We start from the raw sequence: 15,621 nt of genomic DNA, 5'->3' as shown, positions 1-15,621 counted from the left end.
TGGACACCTGGAAAGACATGTAGATGCGTGAAATCTGTGAATAGAATAGAATAGAATACAAAAATACTTTATTCATCACCCAGTGGGGGAAATTCAAAATTAGTCAAGTAGCTCAAAATGAAAAATATATATATATATATTTACAATGATTGTATATTAAAAGTGAAGCCTCGCTTTAAGGTATGTCTCATTATTCCATTTTCCACAGAGACATTCATTTCAGTTAATATCAGAAGGGTCGGATGGAGCAAAGAGTGTTCTGATTTAACTGAACATGACATCTTTCATGAGCACAACCTTTGGTTGAGAGCCTCTGGTTGGCTATGGCTGCCATCTGCTGGATTCCAGGAGTATTGTTATTCAACAGAATGTCTGAATGCACAAATCCTATTATAAAATCCAAGAAAGCCTCAGAAATTCAGTTTTATTTTATTTCACAGTAAGACAACCAAAAAGTAGGTGTATGATTCATGAATTATCAGAAATATAAATTTGTGTCAATTTGTGTACTTTGACCTTTGTCTGCATTGGGGATTTTGAATCAGTCAGACCTGTCAAATACATTTGATTTTTTTTAATTATTTGTTCTATGAATTTAGTTAAATGCATTAATTTATTTTGGGGTTGTTTTAAGATCCCCCCCCCCCCCCCCCCATTATTTTAAGGAATAAAAATAATAATAATAATCGTGTCAATAACATTTATAATGATCATTGTAATTATAATAGTAAGGAGAAGAAAAAGAATAATAGTGATAATAATAGACCTTGTTCTGATAGGGAGCAAAACATTTTTGGGAGTTAGTCTATAGGCTCCACTGCTTTCCACAGTTTTTCATGCACACCAATAAGTTCAATTCTATCAACGTCTTTCTAAGAAACTGTGACCATCTGCCACATTTGTTCCACACTTGAGCAGCAAACTTTGCATTGTGCCTTTCTTTCACCAGGGCAGACTCAAGCAAAACACCAGTTGGCCATTTAAACTGGAAATATGGAACTATTATTCTTAAATACTGCTGGATAGTAATATTTTAAACGGTATATGTGCAACAATAGATAGTTGGCTAAACCTTTGGCGGTATCTAGAGGTGGAGTTCATGGGAATTGGAGACAGACTAGATTGACATAAAACCTAGTGGACTACTGATGATGGTCCCTGTTGTTCTACCAATGCTGAAGGGGGCAGCAAGAATTTAAAGAGAGGGCGAATGGATAAAATGTGCCCAAATCCTAATCCTCTGGGACAACGTCTGTTAAAAGACTTCAACCAAACATTGCAAGCTTGGAATCCCTGCTTTAGAAAAGCTACATTTGGAGGGGGATAAGACCTAATCCACAGCTCACATTCCACAAGTGCAAAGCAGAAGATAGACTAAGAGTGTGTAGTTTTCACTGCAGCTCTGACTGTTACATCAAAGATGAAGGGGGACACCAAATTCTTTCAATTTGAACTCACACCCAAATGTGTCTGTATCATAAGTGACTTACATAATGGTAAAATAAGCTTGAAGGTGACCGCTAGCTGTGGGACAGTGCACATTCTGTATCAATGTCAAGTTCCCACTTTGGTTATCATTTTGCATAGATGCAGCCTTGTTAAAAAAGATGAGAAATGGACTGTCTTTGGTAAACAGACTGCATTTATATGGCACTTTCCTAGTTTTGTTGACCACTCAGAGTGGTGTACAGTAAAAGCCAACATTTACACCCACAGCTACTACATTTTTCTGATATACATTAAGCCAATTTGTCCACCATACTTACACTCACATGCTGGTGATAACATGAGGGGAAGCTGTGGGGTTTATCTTGCCCAAAGACACTTTAACATTTCCCTATACAGCATCTTAATGTTAGAATGTGGCCAGCCTTTGCCTTAAGACTGGAAGCAAAGGGAAAATCTAGCCTCAATAATTTGAGTTCAATTGAGAGTTCACTAGTAAACACTTTTAACTGATAAAAGAACAACTAGCACTAGTCCATGTTGCGATGTTTGCTCTCAATGTAAAAACCTAAAACCTGGTTGCAAATCTGACAAAATCATTCTGATTACACATATGATGTTGGCTACCTGTTGAGACACAAACTCCTCCAGGAGAAATACCTCTCTCTTTTCACATTAATGTCTCTTTGCAGAGCAAACAAATATCACAGTTTTGGTGTAACTTGGACTAACACTGAGGTGCATCATTTTTATCCATTAATCCATTTATTTCCATCAAATTCGGAAGAGGTACAGTTTAGGAAAGGGTTCCTTTATTCTGGCCCTCTGGGGCCACTTCCCAGCATGTTTTAGATGTGTCCCTGCTTCAACATCCCTGGCCCAAATAAGTGGGTCCTTAAGAGGCCTGTGCAGAACTTAAGGACAAAATGAAATGATATGAAATAACATAAAATAAAATTGAATAAAAGTAAAGTAAAAAAAACATTTCAGTAGAATCAGGTGTGTTGGAGCAGAGATCCATCCAAAACATGCAGGGTAGTGGCCCCCAAAGACCGGAGTGGAGGAATACTCCATCCATCCATCCATTTTCTATACCCGCTGAATCTGTCGGTCGGGTCGCGGGGGGGCTGGAGCCTATCCCAGCAGTCATCAGGCGAGAGGCAGGGTACACCCTGGACAGGCTGCCAGTCCATCACAGGGCCACACAGGGCCACACAGAGACAAACGAGACGAACAACCACACACACACACACACACTCACTCCAAGGGAGAATTTTAGAGACACCGATGAATCTAACATGCATGTTTTTGGACAGTGGGAGGAAGCCGGAGTAACCGGAGAGAACCCACGCTTACACGGGGAGAACAAGCAAACTCCACACAGAAAGGCCCCAGCTGGGATTCTAACCAGGAACCCTCTCGCTGTGAGGCGACGGTGCTAACTGGGGGAATACTGTCTTTGGATTTTAAGAGCATATTCATAAACGTAGTTGAGACAGAATCAAAGTTATGTGGCTGTTATCAACTCTCTACAGATTACTGGGATGAAGCCAATATTTTTCAGTTTTTCTGTTTGATCTGAGCACAAGTAGGTCTGTTTATTTGAAAATCATAATTCATGGCAGGGCTCCACCATGCACAAAGAATATTGGACAATGGAGTAAAAGTTCACAAATTTCACCTGCTCTCCTTTGGGACCCTTAGGACCAGGAGTTCCTTCTGCACCCTGTTAAGACACAACAGAGTATCGTGATATTATATGCTTTTTTATTTCTATTACTGTTTATTGAATCGATAAAAGATCAACCACAAAGCTTACTTGCTCTCCCTTTGTACCAGTGGCACCACATTCTCCATTTTCACCCTGGAAAAAAATAACAACAAAAAATATAGTCGACGTGAAGTTCAAAGACTAATCTGGGCACTGAGTTGAGTTAAACTGTCTGACGCAGAAGCTTCACAGGCTTGTCTGTTTGAAAACTATGACAACAGCTGCTGTCTGTGTCATAAGTGTGATATATCCAAACAGATGAATCTATAAAAGCATCAAAATTGTTTCAAAAGATACATTCTTCTGTTAAATAAAGTGTTACACAATAATATATGTAATAATTAAATTTGAGGCTAAAGCATAGGTGATTTTTTTCTAAAATAAACTGTACTTTATAAATTATAATGCATACCTTTTCCCCTTTGGTGCCAGGTTGTCCCTACAGAAACAAATGCTTTACATCACTATTTCCAATCAGTCTGTTGATTATCCAACAAACATCACGTTTCTGTAATAGAACTGTTACATGCTACTGTAATAGAAGAATTGAATAGTCAACCAAACATTATCTGATAGGGACCAGGTGGAGTCCTGGTTATTATGAGTTCAATAACAAAATTATCTGTAGATTTATTTATTTATTAAGTGATAACCCGGCTGAACGATCCAAATGTGTTAGTATCTGGGTAGATACTACAAGCATAGAAATACCTGCCAGCCTAACTACATAGTAGATGAGAAGATCAACACCCCTAGTAAAAGTAAGTAATGGCAGTAAATGTTTTTCACTAAATATTACCCTGTTTCTCCAATATGTAAAGTATAACCAAAAAGAGGACAAACGCCTGTCTATATATATGCCTAGATTTAAAAAAATAAAATAATAAACACTGTAAAAACAAAGGTAAAATCCTTTTTCAACATAATTTATGACCTGTGAACAAGAATAAAGGAAAATGCTTGAGGCCCTGTGTCCTGGCAAGAGAAGGTTGACGAAAATATTGGATAATTACCTCAAGGCCCTTGACTCCTGGACGGCCATTATTACCAGGATCACCCTGAAATGATGAAGCCCAGACCATCAAATTCCCATCATGAATTATTTCTGTTTACAGCACTACACATTATGAAACCAGCAGAAACTTACATGAGATCCCTTTAGACCTAGAAGTCCATCCGACCCTGGCTCACCTGGTATCCCCTAAATGAAAACAAGGGGATATAACAAGACCTTTCAGCCCCCTTTCAATTGGGCCTGCCTCAGCTGCTACAGCTGCCTCAGCAACAGGTAAGTTGAGCAAATACATTAACATTGTTTTATTAAATTAAGAGGAGCAACATTTTCACTTCGCTCCTCAATTCTTTGTTATTTTAAAAATAATGTCATCATCATTAAGTCCCCATAATCTGGTGATTTTATTCAAGAAGTCCATTTCAATATCAATTTGACCCTTTTCAGCAATTGAAAAAGTAATTGAGTGAGTCACATAGGCACTCTTTTCAAGCGTCTGTTGAATTGTTTGACTGAAACCCATCACTGATCCTTTGTCACAACAGATTTTGACTAGCTGGAGTCTACGCCATCTGCCATTGAGCGAGAGGCACAGCACACGCTGGACAGGTTAACAGTACCTCACAGGGCTAACACAGAGACCAATAATTATGCAGACTTACAGTCACATCAAGAGTAAATTTAGAATGACCAATCAACCTAGCATGCATGGTTTTGAATTGGGGGAGAAAGCAGAGCAACCAGGACAACCATGCAGGCCACTGTCATAATTATAATGACTGACAGAATGCAAGAAAATGAGCTACAGATTGCTGAATGAACTTGATTGACTCATTTATTTATCACAAACAAAATGATCAAAAAGTTAAGATTGTACTTTTGCCAAACTGCTGTTTAGAATAGCCTAGCCCACTGTTTGGACTGGATTCTTCTTGGAAATGAGATATTAGCAAAGAAATATCAAATCCCATCCATTCATGCAGGGTGCTGACACACTCCAATCTCTTTCAAATCCGGTGGCAAATAAAAGGAAGCTTTGATCGAAATAATCTAGATCACTGCTGTAGGGAATTTCTAAACTTAAACAGGAGCTCAGTCTGCATACAACTGCCACTGGGCCAGAGGAGGGGATTGGCTCCAGCCCAACAGCAAGTTTGAATTGGATACGGCGGATATAGTAAATAGATAAATGGATGGATTTTATTTATTCATCAGTAATGAGTCTTTCCAAATTTTGTCTACAGATCATCCCATTAATTGACACTTCCATATTGGATTTGATCAATCTGTCCTTGTTGACAGGATATGTACCTCAGCCTTTTAAGGTTGCTGTAATTAAACCTTTACTTAAAAAACCTACTCTTGATTCAGAAGTGTTAGCCAATTATAGACCTATATCCAATCTCCCTTTTATGTCTAAAGTTCTTGAAAAAATTGTTGCAGCTCAGCTTTGTGATCATTTCCACAGAAATAATCTGTTTGAAGAGTTTCAGTCAGGATTCAGAGTGCATCATAGCACAGAAACTGCACTGCTGAAAGTTACCAATGATCTCCTCTTAGCCTCTGATAGCGGACTTGTGTCTGTGCTTGTCCTGTTGGATCCCAGTGCTGCATTTGATACGGTCGATCACAGTATCTTATTACAGAGACTTGAACATGTTATTGGGATTAAAGGAACTGCATTAGGCTGGTTTAAATCATATTTATCTGATAGATTTCAGTTTGTTCTTGTAAATGAAGAATCTTCTACACACACCAGAGTAAGTCATGGAGTTCCCCAGGGTTCTGTGCTTGGACCGATTCTTTTTACTTTATACATGCTTCCATTAGGTAACATTATTAGACAGCATGGCATAAATTTCCATTGCTATGCTGATGATACTCAGCTGTACTTATCTATAAAACCAGATGAACCCAATAGGTTGGTCAGACAACAAGCATGTCTACTGTGTCAGTGTCTGGAGGAAGTAAACACCTGGATGAGAGAAAATTTTCTACAATTAAATGAAGACAAAACTGAGATCATTCTGTTTGGTAGCAAAGAGAAGAGGGTCGGCGTTGGTAAATATCTTGAGACTCGGGACCTTACAATCACTGACCAAGTTGGTAACCTCGGAGTGTTGATAGACTCAGATCTGACTTTCAGCAGCCACATCAAAGCTGTCACCAAGGCAGCTTTTTACCACCTCAGAAACATCAACAGAATTAAAGGTTTCCTCTCCCAAACAGACCAGGAGAAACTCATCCATGCATTCATCTCCAGTAGACTCCATTACTGTAATGCTCTTTTAACTGGACTTCCCAAAAAGAGCATTAAACATCTGCAGCTCATCCAGAACGCTGCTGCTGGAGTTTTAACCCGGACAAAGAGATCTGAACACATCACAGCAGCTTTAAAATCTTTACTCTGGCTTCCAGTCAGTCACAGAATAGATTTTAAAAGCCTGCTGATGGTTTACAAATCCCAGAACGGTTTAGGCCCAAAATACATCTGTGATATGTTCAGAGAATATAAAGCCAGCAGAGCTCTTAGATCCAAGGACTCAGGTCAGCTGGTCCAGTCCAAACATGAATAGAATAGAATTTAATATTCTTCTCTTCACATATAAAGCTCTTAGTGACCGAGCTCCATCATATCTTCATAAGATCTCATTGTTAGATATTTTAGATTCCCAACAGAGCACTTCGCTCTCAGGTGATCCTGAAACATCCCATGGTTAAGCTGCAATAGGCCTAGACTGCTGGGGGGCCTTAAAGTTACACCTTTCCTCAGGCACACTCAGGACGGGAGATTGGACTGAAGACAAGTTTCAGTGCAATCTGTTGGTTTTCTTAGCTAGGAAATAGTTTTTGAACTGGCTCTGTATGAATGAATTGGACTAATTTTGAATTTAATTAATTGGATTAGATTGGATTATGATTACAATGAATTGGACTCTAATTGGCTTGAATTGAACTGTATCATTGAAGTGCCTTAGGATTATATTTGTTTTGATTTGGCGCTATATAAATAAAACTGTATTGAATTGAATTGAATCATCACAGCCATGTGTTTGCTCATGTCTAATCCTCCATCACTGACTTTCACTTCTTTCCAAAGGCCTCTCTTTAGTACTATTACCTGTAAAAACAGCCCTGCTCTTTCACATTTTTTCCTTGTAGAGGCCACCATCCCGGTGCTAAATCTGAGAGAATGCCGGACTATTTAACATTAACGAACCACTGTGCGAAGCTTTATGGGTTCTCTGTGGCAGAGGAAGTGAATATCAGTCAAAAACCAGCAGATATGACCACAGCTGCGCAGGAGGCTGTTGCAGAAGTAGTATTTACGTATCAGCTGTTCACTGTGTCACCATTACCCAAAGGTCTGGGGGATCTCATACCAATGAAGGTTCCAATATTTAAGAAAATAAAAACTAATACTGGTGAGAGCTGTCAGTTGTTCTGATAACCTGAACAGCATTTTGTTGCAAGGCATCTTTTCGTAAGACTGGAAGAGAAATTTTGTGTAGATGTTCATAAACCCTCAAGGATGACACAGTGGCAAGTAATGCCATATGAAGCCGTATCGATAAAGTGTGACTGGCCAATCTGACTTCACAGTTGCCTGTAAACTCCAGAAAAAAACGAGTGGTTGGTTGAACTACTGACTATATCTGAATGAGATTGACAAAAAAAAACTTAGTTATGTGTGCAAATTTGGTGACTGTTAATAACAGATACACAACTGAGCATACAATAAATGTGTGGTTAATTTCCAAAAACCTTGGGGGCTGTTGGTGGCCTGGGTCTGGGGGCCCTCTTGGCCTGCTTCTGATTGCTGGGGGGGGGGTGACACTATACACTGATATTTAAGCATGGTTATTATGTGGGACCATCTATGTGTATTGCATGTTCATGAACACACACACACACACAACCACACACACTCACACTCACACTCACACACACACACACACACACACTCACACTCACACTCACACTCACACTCACACTCACACTCAAACACACTCACACACACTCACACACACACTCACACACATTCATTAGCCCAGTAGCATGCTCACTAAGCAGTTGCTGTGCTGTCCTGTGGTTTAAGGTCACCTGTGTATTATATGAGATTGCTGCTGCTTGTGTTTTTTTTTTGTTTTTTTGTTTGTGTGTTTGCTCTCTGCTTGTCTGCTTCCAGGTGCTCCTGGTGCTGCTAAGGTTGGATTCCCCACAAAAGCCGTGAATCGTCTTCAGTTTTGTTTTTACAGGTGTAGCAGCTGGTTGTCGGATTTTTCATTGTTTTTTATGTTTGTCTCTTCATGTTTCTGTTCTTTTTTTCTCTTCTTCACTTTCCCTCTCTCTCTGTCCCCCGGTCCGGTTCGGCACTATTATCATATCATGTTAAATATTGTAACAAAAATAAATAAATAAAAATGAGGAGTTGATGGGCGTCAAGGGGAGCTTTACATTCATAAAGCTTCCCTTGGCATAGCAAATGTGTTTAGCATAAACGGTATTCAGATTACAATTCTGCTGCTATAATGCTGGACAGGAGAAGGAAAAAAATAAATAAATAAATAATTCCAAAAACCTAAGGTAACATCTACTGTTTTTGGTGAACACCTAATCTTGCCTTTGTTGTTTTGATTTTACTCATCATATTTCAATGGAAAGATTTCCATTCAGTTTTTGGGTCATAATCAGAATTCTCACCAGATTTAGCTGACCCCGTTTCATCTCCACACCAACTGCTCTATACATAAACATATGTGTTGTACGTGCACTGGTAGTATCATTAAGGAATACCACAATCATCACACTTGAACTTGAAGTTAATTCTATCCAAATAAATTTTCCATACATTTCCACTGACTGGTTTGAAGTCAACCTAGGCTGCATGGTGTTGCCAGAGGGTGGCAGCATAGGCTACGTCACAAGTCGTAATAATTCAGAAAAAGAAATAACCAGAAACAAACCTTGAGGGGGAAACCAACAAGAACTGTGTGGAAATCTATAAGAGAAAGTGGACAGAGCTCTTTTTCAGGAGTTACTTTAGTTTCTGGGAATATCTGGGAAATTTGAAACCAGTTAGAGTATGTGTAATTTGGTAAGTTAGGGTTGTTGCCAAAACACTGTGGCATTTGGAATGAAAGAGGGAAGTACTCTTCTAAATATCTAAAAACTTTCAGTTGTTCACATTTGCTTGACATCTCATCTAAATGTATCTGAATGAATCTTTACAAATGGTAGTATCAGCTGGTTTGGGGAAATAGAGTGATTCGCTCAGTCTGGTTTTGGTTACCATAGTCATACAATAGTCATAGCCAAAGTGAAACCGTGTTCTGTACAGTGCTAATTGGTAGTACAGTAATTAACATTCAATGCTGTGTGTGCAAATAAGTATATTGAGAACAATTTTAACAATAAAAGAGTTTATGGTGAAGTACAGTCTGACAGATATTTTTTCCTTGTGTGAATTTTGCCCTTTAATATGTCATTTTAATAGTACTGGAACCCACTACAGATTTTGAGATGTGGCATCATGAATACAGTATAACACACTTACCGGACTTCCAGGATGACCCCTCTCCCCTTTCTTACACGGACATGTCTTTGGCTGTGGGCACTGAAATAAAGATGTGGAAAATTTCACATGTATTAAGTCTGTGTTTTGTATTTCTTTATTAGTGGATTTGTGGACCGGTTCATGTCGGTGTGCCTCTATGCATCTATTAAGAAGGTGGTAAAGAACAACATGTAAAAACACAGTCACATTAATGATAAGATAATAAAGACGCTAGATCATCGAAGTAAATACTTACCCTTGTCTTTACAATTGTGTTCTGAAAGAAGAAAAGAAACAGCCATATAACATGATATGAAAGTTAACGCGTAAAGCTTAGAATTAAGGTCTTTAAAACAAAATTAAAAAGCTTTTTCTACAGCTTTCACCTGCATCTTGTATTTTTGTTATGAATTGCTCTGAATTGTTCACATCAATCTGCGTCAGAATCCACACTATTACCTTTTTAATGTATGTTTACGGAGCTTTAAAAAAAAAAATAATGTTTTGTTTGTTTTGTGTGTATATGTTTTCTCTTAATATTATATTTTCTCCCTCTACTGAGAAACTATTGCATAACTGTTGAGTTTAACAGCCCGGCAACACTATCATCACTGACCACTTCACTGAAGAGTTTCTCGTCCAGCTGATCGTCAGTGAGGCTGAAGACGTGCCGCTGTGGTGGGGCGCTGGCGATGGATCGCAGCTTTGCACCCATGGCCCCCTGTTTGGGCGGCCCAGACAACCTGATGGGGAACACCCTTATGTTGTTCTGTTTGGCCTCTGCAGCAGCTGTCACAGCACTGGGGCTGCGTGGGTGGTCAGTTCCGTCTGTCAGCAGCAGCGCCACCCTCAGGCTGCTGGAGGACGTCTCTTGCCGGAACAACTTGGTGGCGTTGGTGATGGCATAGGCAGAGAAGGCGCCGTGGCCAATGAAAGTCATGGAGGCAATCCGACTTTGGAAGACATCTAAGTCCTGCCAGTCTCTGAAGTTGTGCTCCACTGATACAGTGCTGCTGTACTGCAAAGCTGCCAGGCGCAGGCGCAGACGCCGGCCGCCAGAGTGGAGATGCATGAGCTTAGTGCTGAAGCGCAGGATGAACTCCTTCTGTTGTTCAAACAGCAGCGCTTTGGCTACTTCTGAACTGTCAGCAATGAACATGAGCTCCACTGGGCAAATGAGGGCTGGGCAGGAGGAAAAAGATGCTGTCTTACATTTGTCATAAACAACACGTTCAAGCAGTTGGTCCACTGGTGGACTATAACTACAGTCATTTCTCTGAAGCAACTTGGGGGTTCAACTAGGGTTGCAAAGGGGCGGAAAGTTCCCGGTAAATTTCCATGGGAATTTAAGCTTGGGAATTTTGGATATATTCCATATTGGAAACTTTCCATGGGAATAATGGGAATTATGGGAACTAATGGGAATTTAGGAGAACTAATTGGGAATATATTATATCCAAGCATAAATATAAACAGAAGCCATAAGAAAACATCCATACAAAATGTTTTCAACAGATATTTCAACAGATTTATTTGTAAGTAGAGTAGAACACGTTCTAATTACTTGTTTCATGGATGAACAAAAACAGGAGTGTTTGGGTTCAATATTACCCATCCCCTAACCCAACTCATTCAACCCCCCCCCCCCCCCCCCCCCATCCAAAAATCTCCACAAAGTCCCATTCAAAATGTTAAATGAAAAATGCCACTCTCCCTCCAAAACGTCCCATTAAACATGCAAATCTTCCTTCAAGCAATCCTCTGCATATTTGCTCAGTCAATAGACTCAAAACTTACTTCACTTTGTTAAGTCCACAGTCTCAAATGTGTGCCATCAATAGTCTTTGTGCTTCAGGCTCAAAAGTGTGGTCCAGTCTTCTAGAAATCTTCTGTACATGTGATGGAGGCATGCACAGTGCCAGTAGGGGGTGTGGTCTCAATAGCCATGCAGTAAGCAGTGTGCTCTGTGCATGTGATTGAGGAATGGCATCTGTTTGTTTTAGTCAAGATTACGCTAAAATATACTTTCCTCAACTATTTTTAAGTTCCCTAGAAGAGCCAACCTTCAATTTTGAAAATTCCCAGTTTATTCCCATAAATTCCCGTTAATTCCCTTAAATTCCCATGGAAAGTTTCCGTCTTTGAAAATTCCGGGAATTTTGCAACCCTAGGTTAAACTCATATTGCCTGTTTGGTGGTTGGAGCTCCTCAAGATGCGAGAGTATTCTTTGGCAGTATACCCCCAAGAATGCTCCCAAGCTGCTCCCAAGAGGGGTCAGAACTGGTTTGTGTGTGAGTAAATGAAATCAGCCAAGTTCAATTCAGTTTCAACCAGGCAACGTCCTCGCACAACAAAAAAATAATGTACTGAAGATCACACCGCTCCCTCCACATATCCAGAACTGAATATTTAAACAACTTACATATACATCCTTGTAAATACATTACACACATTTAGGCTTTCCTCCACGGGCCAACATTGCTCTGTGACTAATATGCATTAAATCTTTCTTTCAAAGAACTGACACACAGAAAAGATAACTGACACAACACTCACTTTTGACTTCATTTCTGATGATCTGATTATCATCTCTCCGTCCCTTCCTCCTTCTGTTTTGGCATCCAGTTGGGCTTGACAGCGCCAAAGTGAGAATTAAAAGTTTCACAGACCACTGCACAGTCATTGTAGAATCCGCTGCCAAGCCTGGAAACATGCAGATGAGATTGTGCTTCTGTGAAATGCAGTTGGTCGTAACAAAGCTCCAGCTATTTCTTCTCACCACAAGAGAAAGAAATGACTACCGGTATTAGAACTGCTCACAGATGCTACTGGTAAATTTTATAGTCAAGTGAGGATAGCGGCATACAATATCAAATACTATGACTGCTGAACATCATTTTATATTCTGATAATGCTGGCAGGCCCTCACTAATGCTGCTAGTATATTGGAATATTAGAATACTCTACAACATAGTGATATGACACACCACAGAGACACAGAGTTTGCAGACAACCCTTGACATTGTGTGTGGGATTGGTAGTGATCTGCTACAACGCTGGTAAAATATTTGATGTATTAGCAAAAAAACAGAAATTGCTTTCTGCTTAGTTTATTTAATAACAACATGTCCCTGAATTTTGTATCATATTAACTGATACAATCATCATGAAATAGAATACCCGTCACATTGCCATGATCATTTCTATTACTACCACAATGATAACCTTTATTGCTGCCACCAAGTATATCAAGTATATATTCTGCTTTCCAGCTGCCACTCATTTCCTTACACTGCAGCTCCAGCTGTCCGTCACTGCTTGCTTTGATACATACTCTACTGTGTTAGTATTACTCATACCAGTCATCAAAATGACCTATATTCCTACAAAGAAAGTAGCCTTGCTGTGGTGCTGCCACTGATGCTGCAATAACTTAAGAACTTAATATAACAACAATAATAATAATGAGAATAATTTATAGATAAATAGATCTTACCTGTGTGTTTATAAAAAAAGAGCTCTGAGTTAATCCATCAGTGAGATGAACCACTACATTGCACTCCCTTTGGGGCACCATGTACTGCTCCTGCACAGGCACAGGCAACACAAACCTCCAGCCAGTGACAAGTTACTGCAGCTGCTACAACTTCCTGGTACTACCTTCACAATAAAGCCTGACGTTGAAAACGAGATATCATTACATGATTTAGATGTGCATTTTAAAGTTAGAACTGTTATTCGTATTTTCCTTCATAGCCCTTTTATATCATTTGGAGTGAATCTAGAAATTTTGATCGTGGTTACACAAAGCTTGTTTTAAGAATGACAGATTCTCTGCCTTTACTTTGAAGGCAACTCATTGAAACTCATCCATGCATTCATCTCCAGTAGACTCCACTATTGTAACGCTCTTTTAACTGGACTTCCCAAAAAGAGCATTAAACATCTGCAGCTCATCCAGAACGCTGCTGCTGGAGTTTTAACCCGGACTAAGAGATCTGAACACATCACAGCAGCTTTAAAATCTTTACTCTGGCTTCCAGTCAGTCACAGAATAGATTTTAAAAGCCTGCTGATGGTTTACAAATCCCAGAACAGTTTAGGCCTAAAATACATCTGTGATATGTTCAGAGAATATAAACCCAGCAGAGCTCTTAGATCCAAGGACTCAGGTCAGCTGGTCCAGTCCAGAGTCCAGACTAAACATGGAGAAGCAGCATTTAGCTGTTATGCTGCCAACAAGTGGAACAAACTGCCAGTGGAGATTAAACTTTCACCAAATGGAGACATTTTGAAATCCAGGTTAAAAACATTTCTTTTCTCATGTGTCTATGCATGAAATCTGCACGCTATCTTTTAACTTATCTTGACTGTTGCTTGTTTTTAAATTCATTTAAATGATTTTATTTGTTTCTCTTTTATATTCTTTTATGTATTTTAATGCTTCTTCCACTCCCTGCTGCAATGCTTTTATTTTATGTAAAGCACTTTGAATTGTTTGTACATACAATGTGCTATATAAATAAATTTGATTTGATTTGATTTGAAACATGATGCCATTTAGTGGGCAGTCTCAGTGGCCACAGAGGAAAAAAATATTTGGAAGCTTTTACCACATTGAATACACGAAACACAAATGGCATTGTTTGGTCATCTAGTTACACCTGAAATCAAGCTCATCCCTGTAAGCAGAGGAAGCAGAGTTTAATACAAATGGTAATTGCACAAGTCTTTTTGGGCTAATTTAGGCAAGGCAAGTTTATTTGTACAGCACATTTCAACTACAAGGCGATTCAAAGTACTTTACATAGACATTAAAACAGTAGAAATAAAAAGCATGATTTAAGTTTTAAACAAAAAAAAGAAAGAAATAAGAACAATAGATAAAATCAGATAGAATCAGAGTTAAAATGGGATTAAGTTTTGAAACTCAAGCTTCAGATTTGGAGCTTTATTCAAACGCAGCTGAAAATAGGTGTGTCTTCAACCTGGACTTAAACACACTGAGTGTTTCAGCTGATCTGAGGCTTTCTGGGAGTTTGTTCCAGACATGTGGAGCATAGAAGCTGAACACAGCTTCTCCATGTCTGGTTCTGACTCTGGGAACTGATAGAAGACCGGATCCAGATGACCTGAGGGGTCTGGAAGGTTCATACTGGGTCAGGAGGTCACTGATGTATTCTGGTCCTGGACCATTCAGAGCTTTATAGAGCAGCTTCAGAACTTTAAAGTCTATCCTCTGATGGACAGGCAGCCAGTGTAAAGACCTCAGACCTTTTATTAATCACTGACAGCTCTGACAGCGCTGTTGTTGATTAGAGTGAATATATCAATACTTTGGACATAGTATGAGTGCTGATATCAAAAGTATGTTTAAAAAAAAGTATACAAACTGAGTAATGCAGCTTGTGCGTCACATAATTGTTAAAAGAGTTAAAATAACTATCACCTAAAATTTAAAGTGAACAAGACAAATGAGATAGTTGTGGATTTTAGGAGAACTGGGAATAGGTTAAGAACTATGTTCACCTTTCCAAACCTCTGGAAATACGAGGCTCAGGCTATTTACAAAAAAGGTCGGAGCAGACTTTACTTTTCGAGGAAGCTTAGCTCCTTCAATATTTGCAGAAAGGTGTTGCATGTCTTCTATAACTCTGTAGTGGAAAGTGCCATTTCATGTGCAGCTATCTGTTGCAGCAGCAGCATCAGAGCCAGATCAAAGAACGTTGTTGAAGCTGCTCAACATATGGGACAATTTAGTGGTTTAAACATCACAAAAACTGGCAATTTTTAAGAGACTCAGTGAATTAAACTCAGGTTTGCCTCAAACCTGT

General features: G+C 39.3%; 1 protein-coding gene across 1 annotated transcript in view; it reads right to left on the bottom strand.

Annotated features, from left to right (window-relative positions):
- Nucleotides 1–13,373, bottom strand: part of col28a1a (collagen, type XXVIII, alpha 1a) — a 55,362-nt gene extending 41,989 nt beyond the window's left edge. Inside the window, exons 1-10 of the mRNA XM_075449256.1 lie at nt 13,284–13,373; nt 12,344–12,490; nt 10,403–10,968; nt 10,043–10,063; nt 9,787–9,846; nt 4,365–4,418; nt 4,231–4,275; nt 3,630–3,656; nt 3,266–3,310; nt 3,128–3,172 (exon numbers count right to left, since the gene is read on the bottom strand). Coding sequence (XP_075305371.1) covers nt 3,128–3,172; nt 3,266–3,310; nt 3,630–3,656; nt 4,231–4,275; nt 4,365–4,418; nt 9,787–9,846; nt 10,043–10,063; nt 10,403–10,968; nt 12,344–12,470 — 990 coding nt within the window. The 5' untranslated portion in view covers nt 12,471–12,490; nt 13,284–13,373. The remainder of the gene's footprint in view (nt 1–3,127; nt 3,173–3,265; nt 3,311–3,629; nt 3,657–4,230; nt 4,276–4,364; nt 4,419–9,786; nt 9,847–10,042; nt 10,064–10,402; nt 10,969–12,343; nt 12,491–13,283) is intronic.
- Nucleotides 13,374–15,621: the final 2,248 nt, after the last annotated feature.

This window comes from Odontesthes bonariensis, chromosome 18 (genome assembly GCF_027942865.1).
Source record: "Odontesthes bonariensis isolate fOdoBon6 chromosome 18, fOdoBon6.hap1, whole genome shotgun sequence".
Lineage (NCBI taxonomy): Eukaryota > Metazoa > Chordata > Actinopteri > Atheriniformes > Atherinopsidae > Odontesthes > Odontesthes bonariensis.
This window is presented reverse-complemented; position numbering and strand designations above follow the sequence as displayed.